General features: G+C 31.2%; 1 protein-coding gene across 1 annotated transcript in view; it reads left to right on the top strand.

Annotated features, from left to right (window-relative positions):
* The window catches only part of LOC118186681 (lutropin-choriogonadotropic hormone receptor-like), a 249,337-nt gene extending 226,907 nt beyond the window's left edge, over positions 1–22,430 (top strand). Inside the window, exons 13-15 of the mRNA XM_035356806.2 lie at positions 6,387–6,771; positions 15,229–15,355; positions 20,503–22,430. Of these exons, the coding sequence (XP_035212697.2) occupies positions 6,387–6,771; positions 15,229–15,355; positions 20,503–20,741 (751 nt within the window). The 3' untranslated portion in view covers positions 20,742–22,430. The remainder of the gene's footprint in view (positions 1–6,386; positions 6,772–15,228; positions 15,356–20,502) is intronic.
* The last annotated feature ends 2,470 nt before the right edge of the window (positions 22,431–24,900 follow it).

Raw genomic sequence — 24,900 nt, 5'->3', positions numbered from 1 at the left:
ATTTTTAGAGGATTAGATTTTTTTCAAAAAGTTGAAACGATTTTTGCAAATATTAACAAATAAACTGATAATCTCGGAATATTATAGTTTGCACCATAACACACTGTGGAGGAAAAAAAAATAAATGAAATTTTTAGCGTAATTTTTTTTAAACTATTTTGGGAGAATTTTTGAAAATCGTTCATATTTTTAGACTTTTTGACGCCCGTTAATTTTAAAATTTCATATCTAAAAATATATAGGTTACAAACTTCCGACATTTTCACAGCTTATAAAAAAAACTTTTCGTATTTCAAAAAAATTATAAAGGAAATTAATTGGATGATTTTTTTACTTTTTTAAAAGATATGCAATGAAGCAGAATGGGAAATATTGGTTCTTCTTGGGCATCAATTCGAAACATTGGTTTCAAAGTAATAATCTCATTATACCACAGGCCCACCAGCGGCCGAGCGGTAAAGTCGCTGAACACTGGTAGTTCGGTCCTAGGTTCTGTAGTAAATAATAGTAGTATATGTAGTAAAAAATATTACGGCACCATATGTGGTGAAAATATTAATTAGAAGTAGTAGCTATATGTAGTAAAAATACTTATATATTTTAATTTCTTATGTAATGAGAAATGTGTTAATTTCTGTAAGCTATGAGAAATATTTAATATAATTATTCAGGTGTATAAGTGATAATCAATTTTATCAGCGATGAAATTATGACAGTGATTAAGAGTACATCACGTTGTTTCCGCAATAACCCGAATGACAGGGATAAAATATGTGACCCACAGAGGATAGCAAAATAAAGTACTTACCCCAGACTTCGTGATAGTTGAAGAAGAAAATACAAGTTATTCATCTACTATTTATCTTTCCTATCAAAAATTTTATTGCTGAGCTCACACAAATAAACAAGAAAATTAAATATCAGATCATAACTATAATCCTACTATAAATACAGAGCGTCCATTCGTTTATCGATATACTACAGAGCACTATCCATTTGCATCACTTTCTATAGATCACGAAATATCTGGAATCGAAGAAATATGTAGACCCGGAATATACTTATCTTGAAATTTCTTTTGATTTTGAAGCTTCTACCAGTGAAGTAATTTGGAGCAGTCACCACGTGGCAATAGACAATGGATGAGTCTTAAATTGCACAATGAGATCGTTCTTGATATTTACTCTAAATCATCATTCCACCCAGGACGAACTTTCAGCAACTGCATATAGTATGAAGATATTCAATAATAAAAAAAACTACAGTTATCGGACTTTTCAGGAAAGTTAAAACGTGCGTCGTCACACGGCTGCAGGTGAAGAGACAGTCCGTGAAGAGACAGCCGAAGCCCGTCCTTCACCCTTGAACTCCCAGTAGCGAAGAGGAAAAAACCGGTCCAACAACTGCCACCAAGGGCTTGGACAAAACGATGACGATTCTTGAAGCGATGGTCTGATAGATGCCGGCTTGCTAGCATAGGTTCGAATCCCGCGAACGGGCTGGCTGCATCGACGTTTCGCGGTTTTCCCCATGTGTAACGTGTATACGAGTCAGTTTCCCTTAGAAAGTCCTCCACGAAGGCGTCCCTCCTCTTAGGCAGATAGCCCTCGAGGCTTTGCCATAATCACACACACACACATTATACCACACTAGTTTTATGACGTTATTTATACTATATAAGTTGTTATTGTTGCCAGTTGTTAGTTCAGCTTGAGATTGGAGATATTTCTGAGTTAACTTTCTCTTAAGATGCGTTTTTATTCCGTTGTGTTTAACGTTCTTATTAGATTGAAGCATAACTACTGATTATTATATTCTAAACACTTGTACGAGTATTTCTGTGGAAATTTCCAGAACTTTGAAGTGTTTCTGTTGATAAAATAAATTTAATTAATCTATCATCGGATTTGCATTGACAATCATTTACGAGCTATTATCAATCTATTACCAACCCGTACGCACGTAACAATAGTATAATTAATTAATGTATTAAAATTGTTTTGAATGTGTTTTAAAAAACAGAAACAGGTAAAGAAAAATTCTGCTTGCGTTTTATGATTTTTTGCAATTTTTCTGGCCACAAAAGGGTTTAAAAAAAGGTTTGTAATTTATGTTTATATTTACCAATTGAATAAATAGCACTATATTTTATTTATATATATATGTGTGTGTGTGTGTGTGTGTATTGAAATTCAGTAATAAAATTTTAAGATTTGAAATGATTAAATGTCTATTTAGACAGTTTGTATTCTTTAAACTGCAAATGCAAACTGAGAAATATTTTGCATTTTTTTTCGATAAATCCTTTTACAAGTCCTAAAACATATACAGGTATGGACTAAATTATTTATTATTTTACTACTTATTTGAAATTATATACTATATAGAAATAAGGATGGGTTTTGAAAAATACTGAAAAGAAAAATTATTTGAAATGAAAATGTGACTGAGATCATATTTGTTTTAAAGATTTTAGATAAAAGTGTATTTTTATTTTTTTCTCAGAAACTAATTCATTAATTGCAAAATCAATCCTTGAAGTTATTAAGAACACTCTAATAAATGCATTAAAAAACTGGGGGGAGACATTGAAAATTGTAGGAGAAGAAAAACATTTTAATTGTAAAGTTTTTCTTCAAAAATTTAAATTTAAAAAAAATTATTAACTTTTTTTTTCAGCTTAAAATTATTTTGTCTCACAAAACCATTTAATAAAATATTCATACAAAGTAGATGAAAATGCTTAATTTTTTTTTTTTTTAAATCATTCAAAAGGTACCGAGTCTCTTGTCGCGTTGAAGCCGATATGCACTTGTCTTAATTTTAGTTTTAATTTGACCGATATTTCTGGAACACCTAGCATCAGATAACCTTGTCTGTAATTTCCGTATTTTGAACAGTTCTATTTAATTTTGTAGGAGTTAGAGTATTCATATCCCCAGACATCTATCAGCGCGATTGTTTCGCTGATGGTCCAGCGAGCAGTAACTAAAATTAAGTGAACCGCGCAATATAATACGGGAAATCTCCCCATTTACCCTGCTCCCAAGAGGTAAGGAACATTCAATCAAGTTCTACCTCCAATTCGGCGAGGCAGTTAATGCTTGTTCCCATGTGAATGGGACACGTTGGAAGAACCAGTTTTCGCTACCGGTCGAATCTGCTGTTGTGAACGGGGCTAAAGTGTATATTCATTAACTAGTAAACACTACCTAAGTTTGCTAGCAGTTTAGTCACTTTCTGTGATGATTCTTCACATTTTTCAATCAGTTTTAATCGTAAAGAGGAAAATTATAACGGGTTTATATTTGCAACTACCTTTTACCTACTATTCCGGCACTGTCTGTTCCACAGAATTTGATATTGTCACTTAATATCGTTTTCTTAATGCTTGAACAGTTCAAATAAGTGAAAGAACTATTTCCGTGCTCCTGAAGGCAGAATAACATTCCTCGGAGGCAAACACAGTTATTATGTAAATATTAACGATTAATGCGTACTATAAAACAAGATAAAACTCAAAGTAAAGTCTGACACAGAATTTCGTTACCTACTACCCGTAATAACACAAATGAATATTAGTATTAGTAGCAAATTAAGAAATGCGATTTCTTGTTGTCTAGCAGTTACAAAGCCTGGCTGCTAAGTTACAGTTATTGGCAGGATTAACATTTCTAAAACTTATTCAGAATTATAACTATGTTGGATCGGACATGAAAATCAACTAGCTTTCTCACACTTGCGGAACTCAGCTTCTGATTATATTTCATCCACATTTTTCCGCTTCCCATACAATTGTAAAGTATCTTATATTAATTATCTAGTTATTATAATTTAGTCATTACTATTCTCTTTTCTGCATTCCTCACCAGAACGCAAATTAAGATTTAATCTGAGTGTCTTGATTCCTTAGATCGGGGTTTCTTAAACTGTTGCCAAAAATTTTAGCAGTTTTGATAATTCTTTAACTTATTATAATAATTTTACAATTACCAAATGTTTTTTCACAATGTGCCTGAAAATATATAAAGATAAGATAGTACAGGTCAAGAAAAAAACGAAAACGTTTCGACGCATTCTATTTATAATATAAGCATTCATTTCCCTTGCTTTGCACGTGACGCTGTCATTTCGTCTGTTACTTATTTAAAATTTTCACGTTGTTCTGTGTCTGCAATAGTGGTATATTACAGTACAAGTGAAAAATCTGGCAGTTTCATTCTCGCGTGTGTCGGATTTGCGCAATACTTATGGGGTCCCAGAAAATTTTTGGAAATATTTTGGGGTCCTGGGGGTCACGAAAAAATATCAGTGATAAAAGGGGGTCGTGACTGAAAAAAGTTTAAGAAACCTTGCTTTAGATAAAAACTTCTGGCAATCGCGCCTTGTTGTTAGTACTTTGCACCAGCTCTGCTTAAATACTGTATTCTGACTTTAGTATTTTAGCTAGCCGATATTTTAATTAGGCGCCACTAAAATATTTCTGAGCCAGCTTATTTCTTATCTAGTTAATGTATAGTCTTAGATTACGTTATGAACTGTTGAATTTAATTGTCGGTTTTATTAATTTAAATGCCCACATGTGGCAGACGTTTCATCTGTAAAACAATTTTTGCCTGTTCTGTTATATTAAGATAAAATGTAAAGAGATTATTTTAACCTTCTGTATTTTATGAGTTGAAGACGTAACGATAACTCGTTATTTGTCTTGTAGGGTCTGCAGGACTTTAGCTTCCAGTTACAATAGAAACCCCACGTAACTATTAGTAATACTTAAATAGCAAATGTCACAAAGAGGTGTTGAAAGCGGAGATTAGTAGTAAATCTGAATTGAACAAAGAGAAGATATTTCAAAAAAATAAATAATATCTATACTGAAACGTAAGATGATGTTTAAACTGTATAAGGATAACTTTCAGCCAGAAGCATTGCGTTCCTATTTCTCTTATGCTAGGTAAGCACATAAGCATTATGAACAAGAAATGGCATTATTTTAGATTCGTGATGATTTTATTAAATTCCTAAGGATATAGAGATATACGAAAGACAATTATCGTTTTGAGATAGTTTGTTACTTTGAAATTTAATTTGCACTCAAATATACTTCTGAATAAAGAGACATGTGAAAATCGCATTATTATTATCTAAAACAGGAATATATTTTTCATTCGATTTTAGTTACTTTTTAATCTCTTGTAAAGGCCAATGTTATAGACTTACCGTAGGCTGATACTGTAATCACTGGTGAATATTAATGTTCCAATGAAAGGCTGAGTGAAATTAGTAATACTGACATGTTTCATAACTTTCATAATGCGCCCATAAAGTTTTAGGACTAACTTTTTAAGAAACTTATTAAAATTAGTCAAACACCTACTGACAGCATTTATTACAACGACATCTCAATTTGCTTTTAATGAAATATCTTCTTAATGGAGCATATCTTTCTATGCAATTTATTCTTAGTTTTGATCCACTGAATATCTGCAGTATGAATTCGAAAGCTGAGCAAAAAATAGCAGCAATGTTTTGTTGCAAAACGGGAATTTATTCTGATTAATTAATAAATTGTGACTGAAGATGAAACTTGGGTTTGTTATGAGGCAAAACGGCAATCATCTGCTTGAGATGGAAAACGTTTGCCGCGATCACAAAAAAGTTTCAAACACCTCGTGTAAATACCATACTGACGACTTTTGTATTAGAAATTAATAATTTACAAGGAACTAGTTCCCTGGAAACAGATGATGAATTCTGTGTTTTATGAAACCGTAATGCGCAGAATTCTGAAGAGAATTCAGCCCAGTCAGTCAGTAAAAACGCAATCGAATACCAAGTTTCTACTCCATGACAACGCTTTTCACACTATTTCATTCTCCTCAAACAATCTTTAACAAAGAAAAGAGTTTCAATTATGAACCATCTCTCTTATTCATCAGATTTAGGGCAGACTACTTTCTCTTGCTTAAAATGAAATCTCATCTCAAAGAACATTATTTAATAACATTGAAGCTATTCAGAAACTCTTAGCCAGAGATTAAACACTCTTCGAAAAGATGAGTTCTGCGAATATATCAAACAGTTGTGAATATATCACGCTTTGTACAAAACTTACAATGTTTATGTTTTGATAGCTAGGAGTTAGAGTATTGTTTTCTTCAACACTCGATTCAATGCGAACTTAATCCTGAAATTTCCAGACGCTCTGCGTATACTAATAGGCGTTCTAATACAGGTACATTACAAGTTCTAGTATAGAAGTGCTCATGACACCGAAAGTTCACCACTGATCGTACGTTCTAAAGCAATAGTAGCTAGACATATAAAATTATTGAATGCTGTAATCAGTAAGAATCAATTCTGACTAATTATTGTTTTTCTTTCAGAGCAGTGCGCTCTGACCTCTCTGTTGCTAAGCGAATGGCTATGCTAGTGTTCACTGATTTCGCATGCTGGGCTCCCATAGCATTTTTCGGATTGACAGCAGTCTTTGGGATGCCACTAATCGACGTCACCAAGTCGAAGATTCTTCTTGTTTTCTTCTATCCTCTCAATTCGTGCGCCAATCCATTCCTTTACGCCATCCTCACCAAGCAGTATCGGAGGGATGTCCTTGCTCTACTTGCCAGATGGGGATTGTGCCGTCATAGGAGTTCCTGCGTTCACGGGCGAACGTTATCTACCAACACTCATCACCAACAAAGAAGAGTCTCTTCTGTCAAAGCTCTGTATAGAAATTCGTTAGTACTCAAGGGCAATCAAAGACAGCAAGTAAGTACTCATTACTATATTTGAATTCTCAGATAAATGAAAAGTTTCTTTTTATGTTGTTTCTTACTTCTCTAATTTAAGAGGGTCTCGATGAAGTCCATGAAATTATCATAGCTAAGAAATAGTAAGCCCTTGAGGTTGACCGGGTCATGAGACCTTATAAGTGAAAACTCGTTTACCTAGCTCCTTCTCTCTCCAGCAAGAAACAAATCTGAGGATCTATTGTCACTCTTTCCTTACCATCAACCTTTTTATTGAACTTTCGGCTGCACAATATCTTAAATTTCCGTGCTACAAAGACAGTATACACTTACAAACATATATGTCTTCTCTGAAATTTCTAAGATGAGTCTTCTATTACGCGGTTTGATTAATCCACAGAATGGACGACTTAAGATCGTCGTATCTATTACCAGTTTCAGAATCTTAAGCATTTCTTATGGTGTGGGATTTTTCTCTATGTTTTATTGCTTTAGACATATTAGTGCAACTCCAAAAACTAAGTAAACAGTCACATTTCAAGTTGCCCACCAGTAACCGAACCGTGAAATCTCTGAGCAACGGTAGTTCGATGTATTCGATTCCAGGCGAAGGGGCTGGCACTATGGGCGAGTTCGTAATTTTTCCTGTGTGTAACGTGGATACAGTTTCTCTTAGAAATTCTCCCACGAAAGCATAGATTAGGTAGATAACCTTACCATCCTTTCCATAATCAAATAAACCAAACCAAACCATACAATTCGCAAAAACTCCTTGAAAATTTTCTCATGTTTGTCAAAATGTCATCATTCAAACATTTTTACATATTGAATATAAAAAGACGCACTTACCAATATTTGAAACTGAAGCGACCGCAGGAAGTGCTATGAAGAAACAAAATCAACTATAAAAATAACATTCTGAAGTAAATTTTTTTAATAAACTGCGAAAAGATAAACTGTATTAAAAAAAAATTATTTTCATTATTTTATTCTTAACTTTAGCGGGAAGCAAACCATTCGTATTGAAATATCACTACAATTTCTTTATTCTTAAAGCTACTGTATGTGTTAGCTGTATAGTAAATGAGATGCCAGAAGAATAAATGTGAAAACTCTTTTTTATTATTGTTGCTGTCGGTTCTCAAAGTGTTCTGTTCGCAAAACATGTAAGAAAAATCTCTCTTTGGTTCCGGTTTTTCAGCACCTGGACCCTCATTATTATGTAGGTGCAATTTATCAGCAACCCGTATGCATAACAGTTGATTTGAAATGCTGGGAAGGGGGAAATTGGGAAGAAAATAGTGGGATACTGAAATAATAGTGCATAAATAATTGTATATAAATATGTATATAACTAATTACTTATTAACAATTTTAAACAAATATACTTAATGTACTACAAAACAAAAAGTCTCAAAATGTTTAACGATCCATCAAAAGCCATTATGCGACCCATAAACTGCCTTAATATATGAGGAAAGGGTTAGAAGTAATGCCTTAGCGTGTAAACTGGACAACTTTTCACAAACGAAGATTTTTTTTAATTTTCAGTTTTTTGGATTAGCATTGGTTCACATTACCACTGATAATCAGGATTCTGCTTTTTTTCTCTCTTAATGCTGCATTTCTCCTTCAAGAAAACATTGCAGCTTTTCTACTATAGTACATTACTGTTTCAGTTTTTTAAAATTAATAATAATCTTAATGTTAGAAACGTTAATAACAATTGTCTTCTACCAAGTATTTCATTAATTTCATACTTTTATTTTTATATTTGCAATAAATGTGTAGATTTGTTAGGTTTTTGGAAGCAGGAGATGTGAAAAATGTGCAATGCCTTTGCCGGGACTCGAACCCTGGATCTCCCAAATACACACTGAGAGTGCTATCGTTACACCACGAAGGCAAGCTAGAAGGAGGGAGACAATACCTTATAAATGTAACACTCAATTTGAAACTAAAGCTGAGAAACTTTGCTAATTGTTAATTCGTAAGCATTTCTGAGAATGGATAACACTTTTGCTCATAAATTTTCATTAAAAGAATATTTAAGATTTTCTTGCAAACCATTTTTAACATCCAAGTTGTTAACTCTAATTACGACTGTTTCCTTAACCTTTGAATCAGAAGAGGACAACTGCATCTGAGATTTCAGATCCCTAAGGAAAACAAACGTCTGCTTTAGCTGTGAAAAGAAGGTTTCATGTAGACGGAGTGTTTGTAAGAAGACCTATTGTACGTATTCCACTGAGTAGTTTTTGCAGGCACATTGGCTATACTTTAAACAAAAGAAAATCTTATATGAATTATGCAATGATGCAGCTTGATAATTTTCACATGTAAATCTGTGAATTTAGATCTCTCTGTATTTTGACTCAATAATGTAGAGAGTGGAATGGAATATTGTGCGGCCAGTCCAGTATTCCAGTAAACGCTTTCAGTAACATCAGGGTTTTGGTTTGGGTAAGAATCATTTAACGCACCACACTGACTTCCACCTAATATTTGTTGGCGGACTTGGATTGCTTTAAAGCATCAAACTAAGGTTCTTGATTAATACGTTAGAGAAGCTGTTGCTGTCGTGGGTCATTCATTTGTTTGGAATGGCTGTGCGATAATACTTGATTGCATTCAATAACTATAATGAAATGTTTCATTGAAGATCCCGAACTTTAGTTTAAAATTAACTCGTTAAATCATCAGATTATAATCCAGTTGATGATTTATGACACATTACATTCGTTCAGTATGGGCGCGCATACAAATATGTGCTCTGTATTTTACTGATGGATTTCAGAATTGTCTATGTTCCGTGTCTATCTGTGGTACTTGGACTTGTAGTTAGCAAAGTTTTTATACTTGTTTCAAATGCATCATTGGTTTTAAACGCTGTCAATAGTAAAATACACCATAAATCTGAGTCATTCTATATAAAGTCAAATTTTGCATCGACTTTCTGAGGAAAGTCATGGCCAGAGGGAAATTATTAAATATAATAATTTTAATTTTCAAAAATAAGGATATTTACTTCAAATATCCAAGTTTTAATCTTAAATGAAATTTTTGAGATGTCGTTCTTTCGCTTTAATTTTAACTTAAAATGTGATAACTCAAAACTTTTTTTTTATTAATTTCTGTAGAATTCGGTAGAAATGTCTTCTGTGCTACTTTAGAGCATCTGAGCTAATATTTTGTGAAAAGTCAACTGTCAAATTATTTTTGCCCATTTCAGTTTCAAAAATATGAAACTTTATTTAAAAACACCGTTGGTAATTATTTCAATTGATTGTACCTCAATATTATCAAAGCATCAAATATACTATTTTCTCACCATATATATACTAAATTCTCAATAAGAACCCTACAGAAGGATCGATAAAAATTGCATTAAGATCACTAATTTAAAACCGATTTTTTTTTAATTTTGGTGTTACTGCTTTTCAATTCAGAAACTAGAATTATTTAAAAATTTCCACTTGACAGTTTTTTTTTAGTTTGTAAAGTTTATTTAATCAAAGCTTTTTCAAATTCTAATTTGAAGAGAAACATAACTTCTCAAAATACATAAAAGATCTACTCATTTAAAATATTGTTTAAAAAACCTTTCAAACGTAACCGGATACCTAAACTTTATTTTTATTTTGTTATTCTTAATTTCAGTTATGTTTACAGGTAACAGGTAACAAAAGACAGAAATATCAGTGTTTTTTAGTCATATTTGACAGTTAGTCATGTGTAGTCCCATGCTTCTCGCTGTGCTAAAATCTGCTTCACACTGTGGTTTGACAAGGAATGCAAAGGAGTAATAGTGGGAGTGATGTTAAAAAAACTGTAAATAATTAGGGGTTGCAATGTGCGACTACGATAAAGGATAAATTAAGTCACATCACACAGATTCAGCCTGTGTTCTGTCAGGGTATCCTGGATAGCCTTGATTTTTGTGATGAGTGACTTTCTCTTGATGATATAGCGTTGGTACGGTATTCTGTCATCTGTATTGTCCGAAAATCTGAGCTGATGCCTGGATGTCAGCGAGCAACGAACATCAAAAACTATGCAGGAGTTCCGTACTACCATAGTTGCATTGGTCGATACTGCTTAGACATCGTTTATGAAAATAGACTGGAAATGGGGCATCACCTGTCATATAGTGTGTTAGCTGAGAAGTGGAAATGCATCTTTTATTGCTGATTTTGGAAAAGAATAAATAATCTTGACGGCCTTATGGTGCATCCTCCCATTCGTCTTGGCACTTTGCTTTAGCTAAATTAGTGACTACTCTTTTGAAGTGAGAATATGGTAGGGGCAGATTTTGCAAATTTGCTCCGATGTTGCGAACCGTCTCCTTTTCCAGTGAATCTACTTTCTCATTTCCTTGTTTTTCGACACTTGTCTTCATCCACTGAAGGTGGAAATAAAGATGTCTGAAGGGTCTTAAATCCCTTTGAATATTACTGATGATATGAGAACTGTGGACAGTGTTTAGAATGGCATGTAGCACTGAGAAGCTATCGCTGTAGAAACTGGCTTTATAGTGTCTGTTGTTTACTGCATGGGTTACTACTGCCATCACCAGTGAGTGAGCTTATACCTGGAAGATGCTATTCTTGGGTGAAAGTACTACTTTAGATGTGTCGAATTCTTGTTGATTAGTGTACTGAACAAAGGCACAGCCAATCCCATTATTTTGGCCTGAACCGTTAATGTAGTATCGAAACTTTATATTGTAAATGGTAAACTGTTATTGCATATGTCTACTTCTATCACAAACTCCTTTGACAGTTGGATGGATGTGCAAATTATGTTTGAAGAAGACTTTGTCATTTTTTCATCAATCATATAGTGGTTAAGAAGTGAAACCGCTGAAAACTTGTTGTTCGACCGGGGTTCCAATCTTAGCAAATGAGCTGACTGCAAGAGAGTTTGTGGGGGGTTTCCTCAAGTTTAACGTGTAATATCAGTCAGTTTCCTTTTAAAAATCCTCACAAGGAGATCTGTTTCAGCAGATAACCTTCACATGCTTTATCCGCGATCTAAATAATCCAGTTCATTAATCATGTGAGTTTTTGTAAAGTGTCAAACTCTGCAAAATACAATAAATAATTGCATTATTTATACTTGTGCTAGCTTTTATGTTTAGATCTTCTTTCTATTAACAGTCATGATTTCAAATCTATTTGTTTTTTTAGCATATATTTAGCTTAAAATACAATGAATAATTGAATTATTTATACTTGTGCTAACTTTTATGTTTATATCTTCTTTCTGTTAACAGTCATAATTTCAAATCTATTTGTTTTTTAGCATACATTTAGCTTAAAATACAATGAATAATTGTATTATTTATACTTGTGCTAACTTTTATGTGTTATATCTTCTTTCTGTTAACAGTCATGATTTCAAATCTTTTTGATCTTTTAACATATATTTAGCTTAAAATATTGTATCTTTTATAGTAAAATATCTTTTAATTCAAAATCGTGGTTTTTTTTTTTTTTCATATTATTCCTTTTTGTATTTCGTGTATACGAGCCAGTTTCCCTTAGAAAGTCCTCCACGAAAGGCATCCCTCCTCTTAGGCAGATAGCCCTAGTGTGCTTTGCCATAATTAAATACACCAACCAACACCAACACCTTTTTGTATTTAAGTAGGGTCTAGTAACAGAACTCATTCGTTCTTCTGTTTCCCTCACACCTTAATTATTGATTTTTGATTAGAACTGATCTATGTAGTGCAATGTAAATATTGCTGCAGGTATTGAAATATAAATGCACTGAAAATAATTTAGACATTTCGAGATATCTAATGTCATAGCTTTCCCGGCTTAGATTATCTCTTTTTAAAGACTATTTGCATTTTTCAACAGTTATTGCTTTTCTATTCTCATATATTGCACTCTTTTATTTATAGTTTATTTCACATTTATTGCTTGCTCCATTTCATTGCTTCATATGTTCCTTCCCCCCAAATCTCTCTTGCAAGGTTTTTCCTACTAACAGGAGAGGCGTTTCCGACTGACAGGAGAGCTCCAGTTTTAACGATACCTGCGCTCCGGTTTGATAAATTTGTTTGTGTCTACAGACATCACCCAACGTTTCGCCCCCCCCCCCACACACACACACACAAAGTTTAACAGGATAGGACATTTTGAACACACGTAAAACTACTTTCTTCTGCTATTGGAAACTTTGAACCTTATCTGATCCTTTTTTGCAAGAAGTTCAACTTTTTGCTTCTCCAAGAGAAGCCTTGAAATCAACTTTCTTTTGTACGGAACGCAGTTTGCAAAAAGATGGCCGTCTTTAGAATTCAGTATGTTTACGATTTGTTCAGTTTTCTTGTTTGTAATAGATTTTCGGTTTTTAGCTGATTAAAGCTCGGATTAGAGTTTTATATTATTTATAGAAATCTCTTAATCGGGAACCACTCAATTTTTTTAATGTTTTTTAAATGACAATTTAATATAAAAGTGTATTATTTTGCTCAATAATTTGTAATCGCTTTTGAATGTCAGACTTACATTTAATATATATTTGACAAATTTTATTTTTTGAATAGTCAATTTTGCATAATCTGATGTTTTATTCATTTATCTCTCTTTTTTCCAAGCGTTTCGAAGGCGTGTAGGGGAAATTCTGGATACATCTCAGATTTGTTCTTTCGGTTTTAATTGAACTGTAACATTTTCGGTGAAAATTTAATTGTTCTTTTTTCGTCTCTTTATCTCAAATGTTTCATAAAAACGAAACAAGCATTCGAAACATATTAATCGACTTTCAAGGAACTTTACTTCATTTTCCTCTGATGAGTTCTGAACTCGAGTTTCAGTAAAAGAAGATTAATATTTTTATATTATATTTTTATTGTTCTTATAACTTTTATTAATTTTTCCTTTTCGCTTTTTTATTTTTCGAGTTTATTCTATTGACGAATTCTTATATTATTTTTTTATGGATACAATGTGTGACCCCTTATCCACGGTTGCAATTATTATTTTTGGCGAATTGCCTTGTTTTGTTTCCAGTTTAATTTTACATTTGATGCTTTAAGTTTAATTTACTTCAATCCTGCAGCTATCTCCCAGGATTGAATAAAACATTTTTTAATTCTTGTTTTAAAATTTGTGCTTTTAATTTTTAGCATATTACTATGCTTCTCCTTATATATGTATACATATATCCATTGATTTTTGCTTTTAATACGCCTGTGATTATACTATATACAGATAGAATTTAACAAGCGTTCTTTATTCGTAAAAAGCAAATTTTAAGTTAATTAAAAATTAAATTTAAAATATGAAATTTTAATTGCAAACAAATAAATAATTAATTACCGCTGCGAACTAATCTGCAATATCATTTAAATTCTGAGAGCTTATGTAAATAAGTGCAAGTATCAAAATCCATGAATAAACATATAATATTCCAAAAGCAATTTTTAATCCTAAAAGTTTAAAAACATTTTTTAAATGCATAAGTGAATATTTGTTGAGTAGGCAGGAGACCCACTTATCAAGGGTAAGTTGTAGCAAGTAAATGACTAGAATTAAAATCAAATGTTAATTAAGATTAGAAAAGCAATTTTTTTAGAAAATCAAAGTAATTTAGAAACTCTTGCCTGCAGAAAACTTCCTCGACAAGAATTATGCATGTAAATCAAAAATAAAAAGTAAACTATATACCATCTATAAAAAATACATAAATAATACTAAAATAATACTAAAAAACAAAGTAAATAGTAAGTTTTAATTTAACTTACCGAATTATATTTGTATTGGAGAGTGGATCAGCATTTGTCAAACAAAGTGATGTTAAGTAGTGCGTTTCTGCTAACTTTATAAACAGAGGGCGCTAATATAAGCTAAAGTTGAGTGTTAAGCTGCTACCTGTTAAATCTATTTTAAAAGACCTATTTTGTAAACTCTTAAGTAATGTAAAATGTGTGTTCTGTTTGCAAGAATGTTGCTAACTGTGAAATATTGTAAAAATCTGTAAAAAATTGAAAAAAATTGCTAACTTTTGTATTATGTGAAAGAAGTTGCTAACTATTAAGGATTGTAAAAAAAAAGTACAAAAAAATTTTTGAAGTAAAATTAATTTAATTTTAAGTTTGAAAAAAGTAAGAAAATTTTTGTAATTTATTAAAACTGAATTTCAACAGGTTTAATCAAAACTTTACTAAATACTGGCTAAAAGTAAGGAAAATTAGATAATGAAGGAAAGAATCCAGTATTGATTAAATATACATTTTTACAAATTAATTAATATTTACAAAATAATCCTTCAATATTTCAAATCCTTCGATTCCTTGAAGGATTATCTTGTAAATAAAATCTTAATTTATTAATTATGAATTTTGAGTATTTTTATATCATTAAATGTTGGACATAAAGCTTTATTTAATACTGCTTCCCCTTTCTGTTGTTCAATGCATATTTCTTCTCTGATTCTGTACTAATCGTGTATATTTCCCTAGGTAATGCTGTCTAATAGTGCTATGGTCCGTCAGTTTGCGGTGAATAATGACAGAGCTATGATAAATGATTTCTATCCCAATGATGTAAAATCTTCAGCTGAATATTCGGGAAGCATATCAAAAGAGAGTAAGTTACATATTGAGACCCAGAAAAGTTCATAAGTTGTCGACTGTGAGTTTTGATTAAAGTAACATTTATTACTACACTTTTAATCAATTTGCATTTTTATATTTCTTATAAATGCAACTGATAGCAATTTAAGAGTCTTGGATTCTTTCCCTTAAAATTTCAGCAATGATTTTGAATCTTGATTTATATAATATCGGGGTGATGAAATATTCATATAATATCGTGTATTCATATAATATCGTGGTGATGAAAAGTATTCATATAATATCGTGAGTATTCATATAATATCGTAAGTATTCATATAATATCGTGGTGATGAAAATGGCTTTAATGTGTGTGATATGAAGATGATATAAGTAGAATCGCATGCAAAATTCTGAGTAAGTTATAAAGTTTTAAAGTATCCTAATTCCTTTGTAGAGAGAATTTATTGAAATTTATTCTCTATTTAGCATTATACATTGTACACTTAAAAGCTTGAAATGGAACAAAAATAGTATACGTACTAAATTTTCTTAATTTTTTATATCGGAAGATGGATAAAAGAGAAAACAAATTCTTCCGCGAAACATAAACCCGGAATTTAGCTGATTGCTGGTAATAAATTAAAAATTAATTTAATTTTAATGATAACTCAAATTAAAATCAAGATATGTTATATTTCTTGAATTATATTAGATGCTTATAACAGCTTTAGAGAATGAACCGTTTTCTATCATATACTAAGTATTTTAAAAATTTTATAAACATTTAATTTGTCACAAATTGAAAAAAAAATTAATTTAGTGAATTTTGTTAGCTTGTATCATTATCAATGCAAAATGTAACGAATGTAAAATTATATAAATTGTACATTTCTTTTAACTTTTAAACATTTATCATGTAAAATTTTAAATTATTTTGAGCATATAAGTTTTGCATTATGGCAAAAAATGTACAAAATGTCGTTTTGAGAACAAACAAAAATCATATTTAAACACTCTCTCTTTTTGAATTTAATGCTAAACTTAAAATACTCTTGATTTATAACTTTCACCATTTTTATTTCCCGAAACTTAGTTTATTTTCCCTGATTGTTCTCTAAACTTTCTTATGCTTTTGGAGCAACAGGAATATCTTTATATTTAAAATCACTAAAGCGAATGCTACCTAAATTATTATGGCGATAAATATAAAAAAAAAATCCTACATCTTCTCTGTTTAACTGAGACAACATTTTCAAAGGTCCCTGAAATCCCTCATTATTCTGGTTAATTATATCACATACAGTTAACGGCAACCTCATTTTAGAACTGTCTTCTATGGCACATCATTAAAGCTGTCATTTGCATTTTGAATTTCTCTATAAGCATTTTTTTAATTTCTCCATAAACATTTCTTGGATATCTCCATTAGCATTTTTCTAATAATTTTTTTCACCCTGACTTTAAGTGCACTTTATCATAATATAGAGTACAATATCTGTTGAGCCTTAGCATTTTCCTGGAATTGCCATTTCACATTTAAATGCCTCTTTGACAGTAACAGTAGTTTTACATCATCATCACAACGCAATGGCGTTCAGAATTTCTGGTAAATTAATTGCCATAAAAGTGACACTTTTCTTTTCCTATCGAACCCGCCACACAAAAACAATTATCAAAGAAAAAAAAAATATTAGGTTATTAATACTCTTTAATATAGAAACTAAAAAATGCAAACAAGATGAAAATCATACTTTTATTGCCAGGTATTTGAACTTAATGTATGTTTCCAGCTTAGAATCTTATTTTTAATTTTCTTTTGATCCGCATATTAAAAAAAGCTGAACATTTTTTTAAAAATATTAAAAAGTAGCATAACACTAAGGTTAACTATGAATTAAAATGAAAAGAGTTACAAATCAGGTTCTAAAGCATATAAAAATAAAATTTAAGCAGATTTGAAATAATATCAGAAAGAAAATGTAAAAGCGATGCTTTGACTAAAAATCGCGTTTAATAATCAGATACCTTAAAGCAGAAGAAACTTAATTATTGTTTTCAAAATGATTTTACGATTAACAGTATAATCGAAGTCCTCAACAGTTTTTACTTCCTTGTACGAAATAAAAAGGAAGTATTGTAATTGCGAAACGTTTCAGGTAGCATATTTCAACGAAAATATCCATTTTGACCGCTATCGAATGAAATTTAACGATGTTTTTGCGTGCTATCTGTACGTAAGGACAGAATAAACGACTCGTTTCCTCCAAAAAAAGTATATAACTGCTTTAAATAAATTCTGAAGAGAATTTTTCGTGGCGTCTGTACGAAGGTATATACATACGTATCTCACACAACTCAAAAACGAGTAGCCACAGAGCGTTGAAATTTTGTATATAGGACTGCTATAACATGTAGATGTGCACCTCGTATTTTGGTTGCAATCGGCCGCGCCAAACGTATATAAATATATTTATATATATATCCTCTTACCGGCTCACTGACCTGAGTTTCTTTACTCTTATATGTTTGTAAATTGTACATTTTTTGCTTTAAAAATGATTGAATTATGTTGTTTTTATCTTCCGGTTAAGTTTTTTATGCCTTTAGTAAATCTGTATGCAATATGTTTAGAATTATCAACAATTTTAAAGTTGTTTAAGTGCCGCTAAGCCTAATAATTTTTTTGATGGCGGCCATTGCTTGTTTACATTTGAAACAGCAGACTAGTGGATTTGTTGCCAATCTAGAGAAACTTAGATTCGCAACAACAAAGATAACGCCTTCATTTATTATTGCCAATTAAACATGCTTAATCCTTTCTGGAATTTTTTCGAGGAAATAAGTGTTTAAGGTTTACTTCGTAATTTTTAATATAGATATTTTGAAAACTGTTTCATTTTGTTTTGTTTGCTTAATTTCTTTTATACATCATTCTAGTTTTATTATAGTATTTGAATGCAATGTGTGGCAACGATTAGATAGTTCTATTCTTTAAATGATATAAATTTTGTGCATTCTGAGTTATAATATGAACGAAATATAATACTGTTAAGTGAATCTAGCGCCAGAGTGTCTCTATGGTAAACAAAGTATTGTAATTGCGAAACGTTTCAGGTAGCATATTTCAACGAAAATATCCATTTTGACCGCTATCGAATGCAATTTAACGATGTTTTTGCGTGCTATCTGTACGTAAGGACAGAATAAACGACTCGTTTCCTCCAAAAAAAGTATATAACTGCTTTAAAGTGAGTATATAACTGCTTTAAAGTTACTAGAGTGAATTTTAAAGAATGCATTTATTCTGTTGTGGTTTATGCGCTGTCGGCGAAGTAGATTTATTTCAATCCAATAAGTTTAAATGAAATGCAATAAGAAATGCGTATAATTTAATATTCCGTACAAGGAAGTCATGTGGTGTACACATCAGTTTTTTTTTAAATAATCATTGAGTTTTCATTTATGGAAACCCATTTCATAATTGGAAACTGACTCAAAAGTAAAATCCAATGCGTAAGCTAAACATTACTATAAGCTGCATATTTATGAAAATCTTCTTAATAATGGTACCAAATGATGAAGGAGAAAATAACGCTTTATTGCGAAGAATAACCACTCGCAGCCAATAACTCAAGCAGAATGGGCTCAAGCGGCTAAATAGCTCAAGCAGAATGCAAAAATAAACAAATTCTCCTTAACTCGCAAGAAATATGGTATATTACTGATATCATTCACAAGAAAATAAAAGCAAGAGCACAATTCACGATTCACTTATGGCGATGTTTTATCGCCATTAGACTCCATCAGAAGATCATTAGAAAAGTTCAAAAGTCACAAAATTCAGCTAACAGTTAAAACCAACTTTATTTAACACTTATAAAAGGAGAAACATCTCACAAGACGCTAAATATTTAAACATTAACACACACTAGCCATAGTCAGACATCGGCCACGAACATATAAATAAAAAGTAAGAAGTAAGTAGTAGGTCTCTGAAAAAAATTCAAGTTTTTATCCTTGCGCTAGGGCATGCACGTATGCATATTGTGCAGCGAAAATGAATGGCGACACATATTGCAATAAGGTTTTCCGCCATGCGTTCATTAATTCTTTTAACTGCTCTTTTCTTTGAAATAACTTACATTGGTACTCTTAGGTAACCGACTCACTAGCTTTGCAGCCGTATTTATATAGGGTTTCCTGGCATTCTAGAATCTTCATAGAAATTTTTTCTGACAAGGCTTGGCGACAGAATTGTCACCAAGACTCGTCAGGACATATTTTGCTCATACATCAGTTTCTAATTCAGCTAGCTTTACAATACAAGCGTTGAGATATTCAGAATCACTAGATCCGCAGTTACTTATTCACTAATTTCATCAAACAAAAGTACATTCTAAAATTATTGTATAAAATGGAATAAATTAATTAATCAAAACAACTCTCAAAAATGAAAATACAATCAAATAAGCTCTAATATTTATAAAAAAATATATAACAAAATATTCGAATCGAAAAAAAAAGGTTATGAAAGTTGTGGGGTACCTTACGCTTATTTTTATTAACCAGTTATTATAGTTTCAGTCTTTGTTATCCATATTCCTCACCAAAATGTAAATTCGTTTGAAGTATTTAAGATGGAAGTTTTTGGTTTTGAGACAGACAGTGTTTCTGATATTCGTGGTTCTGGCTAAGTGGCTAGTTTCTTTTAGCTCTAGCAATTGTAATTATTCGGCTTTGCAGTCCTCTCACTTCGATATTTTAACTCTGACGTGCCGCTAAAATTACTGAGCCAGCTTCTAGTTTAGTATTAAATTTTGTAGTCTTTGACTACTCTTCAGCGTATAATTTTAATTTGACTGTTTTGCGTTGGGTATAATAACTCTATTGACAGTAAAACAATCAACAAGAAAATGTGGTTAAGTCAGAAACAGCATTTGCCAAATCATCCGCCAGATCTTTTCTAATAGTGCCGCAATGGCTGGAAATACATTTTAACTCGCATGAATGCTAAAGATTGAATTCAATACTATAGGTATTTTCATTTCCATTCAACTGTATTATAGTTTTTCCTTCATAATACTAAGACTTGCGAGTTACATTATCTGCTATTTTGAAATGGTACTATTTTTTTTTAAACTGTGCTAAACATTAATAAAACTCTGTTGCTTATCGTAGGTAGTCCTGCCATTCACAGAGGTTCACCTCATCCGATAAAGAATAGTTTCACCAAAGTCCACCATCCAGATCAACAGATCATCCTGCGAAGAGTTCTGGAATTCCGAGGTTCTACCAATGGATCCCAATCAACTTCACAAGTCACTACTGCAGACCACACCACCACCGACACTACAACAGATGGCCACGTGTCATATGATGAAGACGGCCTAGGAAACTCCCGTGACACGGCAGTCTGAATGTTTTTCAAAACAGATTAATGAAGAGATATTTCATGAGCTATGCTGGATGAGCCTAAGTCCCAATCACGATCTTAAAAAACAGTGACTGCACATTTTATGTAAGAGCTTTCATTTCTATGAAAAAAAGCTAAGTAAATCAAAAATGCATTTATAGATAACTTAGAATCAACAAAAAAGATAAGGTTAATTTAGATAATTTATAGCCGAGAATCATCACTGGTTTTGTTGCTAAGGTTCGGTAAACATCGGAATTCTTTAATATCCTAAAGGTACCTCTGAGTATTATTTAAAAATATTATTCATATTTGGTTATAAGAATTGACGCTACATCAGCCTAACTTTTAAATGGTGGTAATTTCATGAAATATCAGAATTTTTCAACTTTTAAACCTCAGACGTTTCAGTTAAAAGTACTTCTCAGTATTTTATACTTTGTATTGTTTAAATCTAATGCAGTAAAACCTGTCTTTAGTGAATCTTTTAAGAGTAAATTCGTACTTCTTTAATCCCATTTTAAACCTCTGAAGAATTCTTTTTTTTTTACTTCACCCGTATATTAACTGTAATTTCATATATCCATTTAAAGAATATATCTTTATGGTTATTCGAGCGTGGGTTTTCATTAATTATCTATAATACTTTGAAATAACTTGCAAACCTGCTGTCCGAGTTAAATCTTTTACAAATTATTTGGTGTATTTCCATCTACTAATAGCACACATAATCTGGAGTACAGTGCCTACCTTTATTGAGTTTAGGACAAAACGTAAACAATCTCTTTAACATTTCGCTGAAGATAGCTTTTACTGTATTTGTAGGTTAGAGAAAGATGTGTGTTCCTTACACATCAAACTTTTAACAGGTACTGAAAATTTTTGTAATTTTTTTTAACTCATTAGTGTTTGCGACCACGTACATGAGTTAAACTCCGAAATAACGTGGTAATTAACAAATAAAATTATTTCATTTTCATGTTAGCTATTACAGCTAGTAAATGTAAGGATAGTAGTATCAAAATTGTAAAAGCAGTTGTCGGATAATTTTATGTCTACTTATTCCGTAAGAGAATTAAAATTATTCCTAAATACATATGAAGTATTTTTGCGTATTAAAACGGCTGTAAATTTTTATTTTTATTGGAATTTAAAAACTATTTCATGTATGCATTGTGTAATTAAGTGTAATTCTGTACGCAGTTCTGTGGTAACTTCAGTATTTTTCTTCTAATCACGTATAAACACAGCTTTAATTTTAGAAAAATCATTTTCTTTTTTGGTGAAATATTATTGTGAATTACCATTCAACTCTGCATATTGTGTTTCTGTGATTTGTTAGTGTTTGATGTAATTATATGATCAAAAAGTGTAACAATACGCTGTTGTAGAAAGCAGTGGTCCTGTAAAAGCTGAGTCTATTCTCAGAGTTTATTTATTTAAAAACGTTTGCTTATTTTACAATAATTTATTTAAAATTTTTCATTTAGTTTACACTTATTTAAAAAGCTTTTTATATTATATTTATTTATTTAATTAATATCTTTTTATGATATTAATGATTTTATTATTAAGTGATTGTTATTGATATTAATTGTTTTCTTTAATTTATATTTAAATGTTAATGATACCAATGGTTTTATTTAAAATGAATGTTGTTATTAATATTTGAAAATTCATTGTAATTGTTACTAACAATAAAGGATTTATTTGAAAATGACTGTTTTTGTTATTATAAACATTAATGGTTTTATGTAAGGTAATTAATTAAAGTTTCACGTAAAGCCTTTTCTATGATAATGGAATCGCCAAATTTGCAAATTTAATAAGACCAAGAGCAATTCTGAATTTCTGAAAAAAAATACGTATACAATTAAATGCTAAAGTGAATAATAAAGAAAATATGCTAAAAATTCCATAAACTAAACAAAGCACTAAAATTTACTGGCATCCTAACAGTAACAAACAATCTGATATGGACACTACATGATTTCCTTAAATGGCCTATTACATTATATACATTTTTTGCTGTACTTCATTTAAACTAATTTCATTCATTCAATATTTAATTCCGAATATCTAATATGAACATTAACACAAGAATTAGCAAACGTTACGCATCGGTGTCTAAATCTGCACATATCGAAGAAAACCCCCAGAAAAAATACCTTTGACACAAAAGCTCCGAAGTTTAAACAAATATTCCTACAGAAAGGTTTATCACTAAAACCCTTAAAATTATTGCATACCTTCTTTTTAAATTGTTTTTCAACAATTTCCAGAATTTTTCGGAAGTGAAAATATTTTCAAATTTATTAAACTATTCACTGAGTACATAGGTTAGATTATAAATGCTAGCACTAGCAATGAAAAATGTAAGACCATATTTATTTTTCTTCTCATTTCTATATCAGTCCATCTCGCATGACTTAGGTAATGCTGATGGCGGAGCTTGAACTCAAAATTTTTATAACTGACCTTTCTAACGTAAACCAAAGCCTTCTCTTGGTGAACCTCTGTACTGGATATTTGCTGTCTTGCACCGAAAATGTTAGTTCCCTTTGCTTGGCCTTGCTGCTAACTATGGTATTATCTAAAATGTGATACTCTATATAAAATTGCGGGGTGTGTATTGCGCCCATGATCATGTGTGATGAAAAATATATTTCGAGAATTAGTTCCTGTCCAGCAATAAAAATTATATTCGATTCTGCCACATGTGTCTACAAATTTCTCCTTCGAGTGTCATTTTTCTAACTACGCAGTAACATCTCTCCAATTTATGATGCAGAGAACCACCGCAAGTCCATTGCATCTTTCTCCAAGTCATAGTATTACATATATATATATATATATATATATATATGTAATACTATGACTTGGAGCGGGGTCTTACTGTATATATATATATATATATATATATATATATACAGTAAGACCCCGCTTAACGCGGGGGATACGTTCCATCAAATTAGAGCGTAATGCGAAACAGCTCTAAACGAGGCTATCTTTACATGTAAATATTGGGGTTAGGGGAAGATGGCTAGGAAATTGGTTAGGTATTAAATTTAAAAAATATGTTTTTTAATAAAAATTAAACCAAACATTTATTTCTTAAAGCCCAAATTAATACCACATTATTATTTCTTGCAAAGATAAAAACAAAATATAAATAACAAAACGAATATTCTTAAAAAAAAAACAAATAAAATTCCAAGTCAGTCATATTTAGTTAGCCTTCCGCGTTTTCAGTGTTCTGCCTTTTTGTGACAAAAGTATCTAATGTTGTTTGCCTTTTTCTTTTACGTTGTTCTCTTAAAAGTTCTTCATAAACGGATAGAGCATCTCTAACATCACGCCTTACTTTTGAGCTCCTGTCAATATTCGAATCATTTTCAATGAATTGATCCATTATTTCAGTTATGGTAGACAAACTCCTTTTTACAAACGCCATCGAAAGTTCTATTTGCTCTTCTTCTGAATCATTGCTGTCAACATTTTTGTTTTCTTCTTGTTCAGTTAATTCCTTGAGCTCATCATTAGAAAGACTAGCCGCTGCTTCTTGAATTATTTCTTCGACATCTTCCACATTTACCCCTTCAAAATATGTCTGTACAATACCGCACCAAACAAGAAATACAAGTACACTCTTTCGGATATGTATTTGAAACCTATCGCTGCATAATATTTCGGGGAATCCCCGTATGCTGCGAGCGATTTCGTGGAATCCCCGGGTTGAAATAAAAGAGCGCTAAACCGAAACAGCGCTAAACGAAACAGCGTTAAGCGGGGTCTTTCTGTATATATATATATATATATGTATGTATATATATCACAAACGTTATTTTAAAATATTTATTATAAGTAAAATGCGAATTTATTCCACTGCAAGAGAAGAAAATTTATTTTGCCTATCGTATACTGTTTCATACAACAAATGAAATAATTTATACTTTATTTTATTAATTTTTATCTTAAGTATTTAGCCTAATTGTTATTTTCCTAAACACGCAGATCAATTTTATTTCAAACAAAAAAAGCAATGAAATTGGTTTTTATTATGATTCTTATTATTTACACGTACTCTACGTTCAATATATAACATTCTTTCTATTTTTGCTGAACTAAAATTAAACGAAGATTTTTTTTCATCAAAACAAAAC

Source organism: Stegodyphus dumicola, chromosome 7 (genome assembly GCF_044657685.1).
Source record: "Stegodyphus dumicola isolate Sdum_Otavi_A_Nest chromosome 7, ASM4465768v1".
Classification (NCBI taxonomy): Eukaryota; Metazoa; Arthropoda; class Arachnida; order Araneae; family Eresidae; genus Stegodyphus; species Stegodyphus dumicola.
The sequence above is the reverse complement of the archived record's forward strand: the minus strand, read 5'-3'. Positions and strand labels throughout refer to the sequence as shown.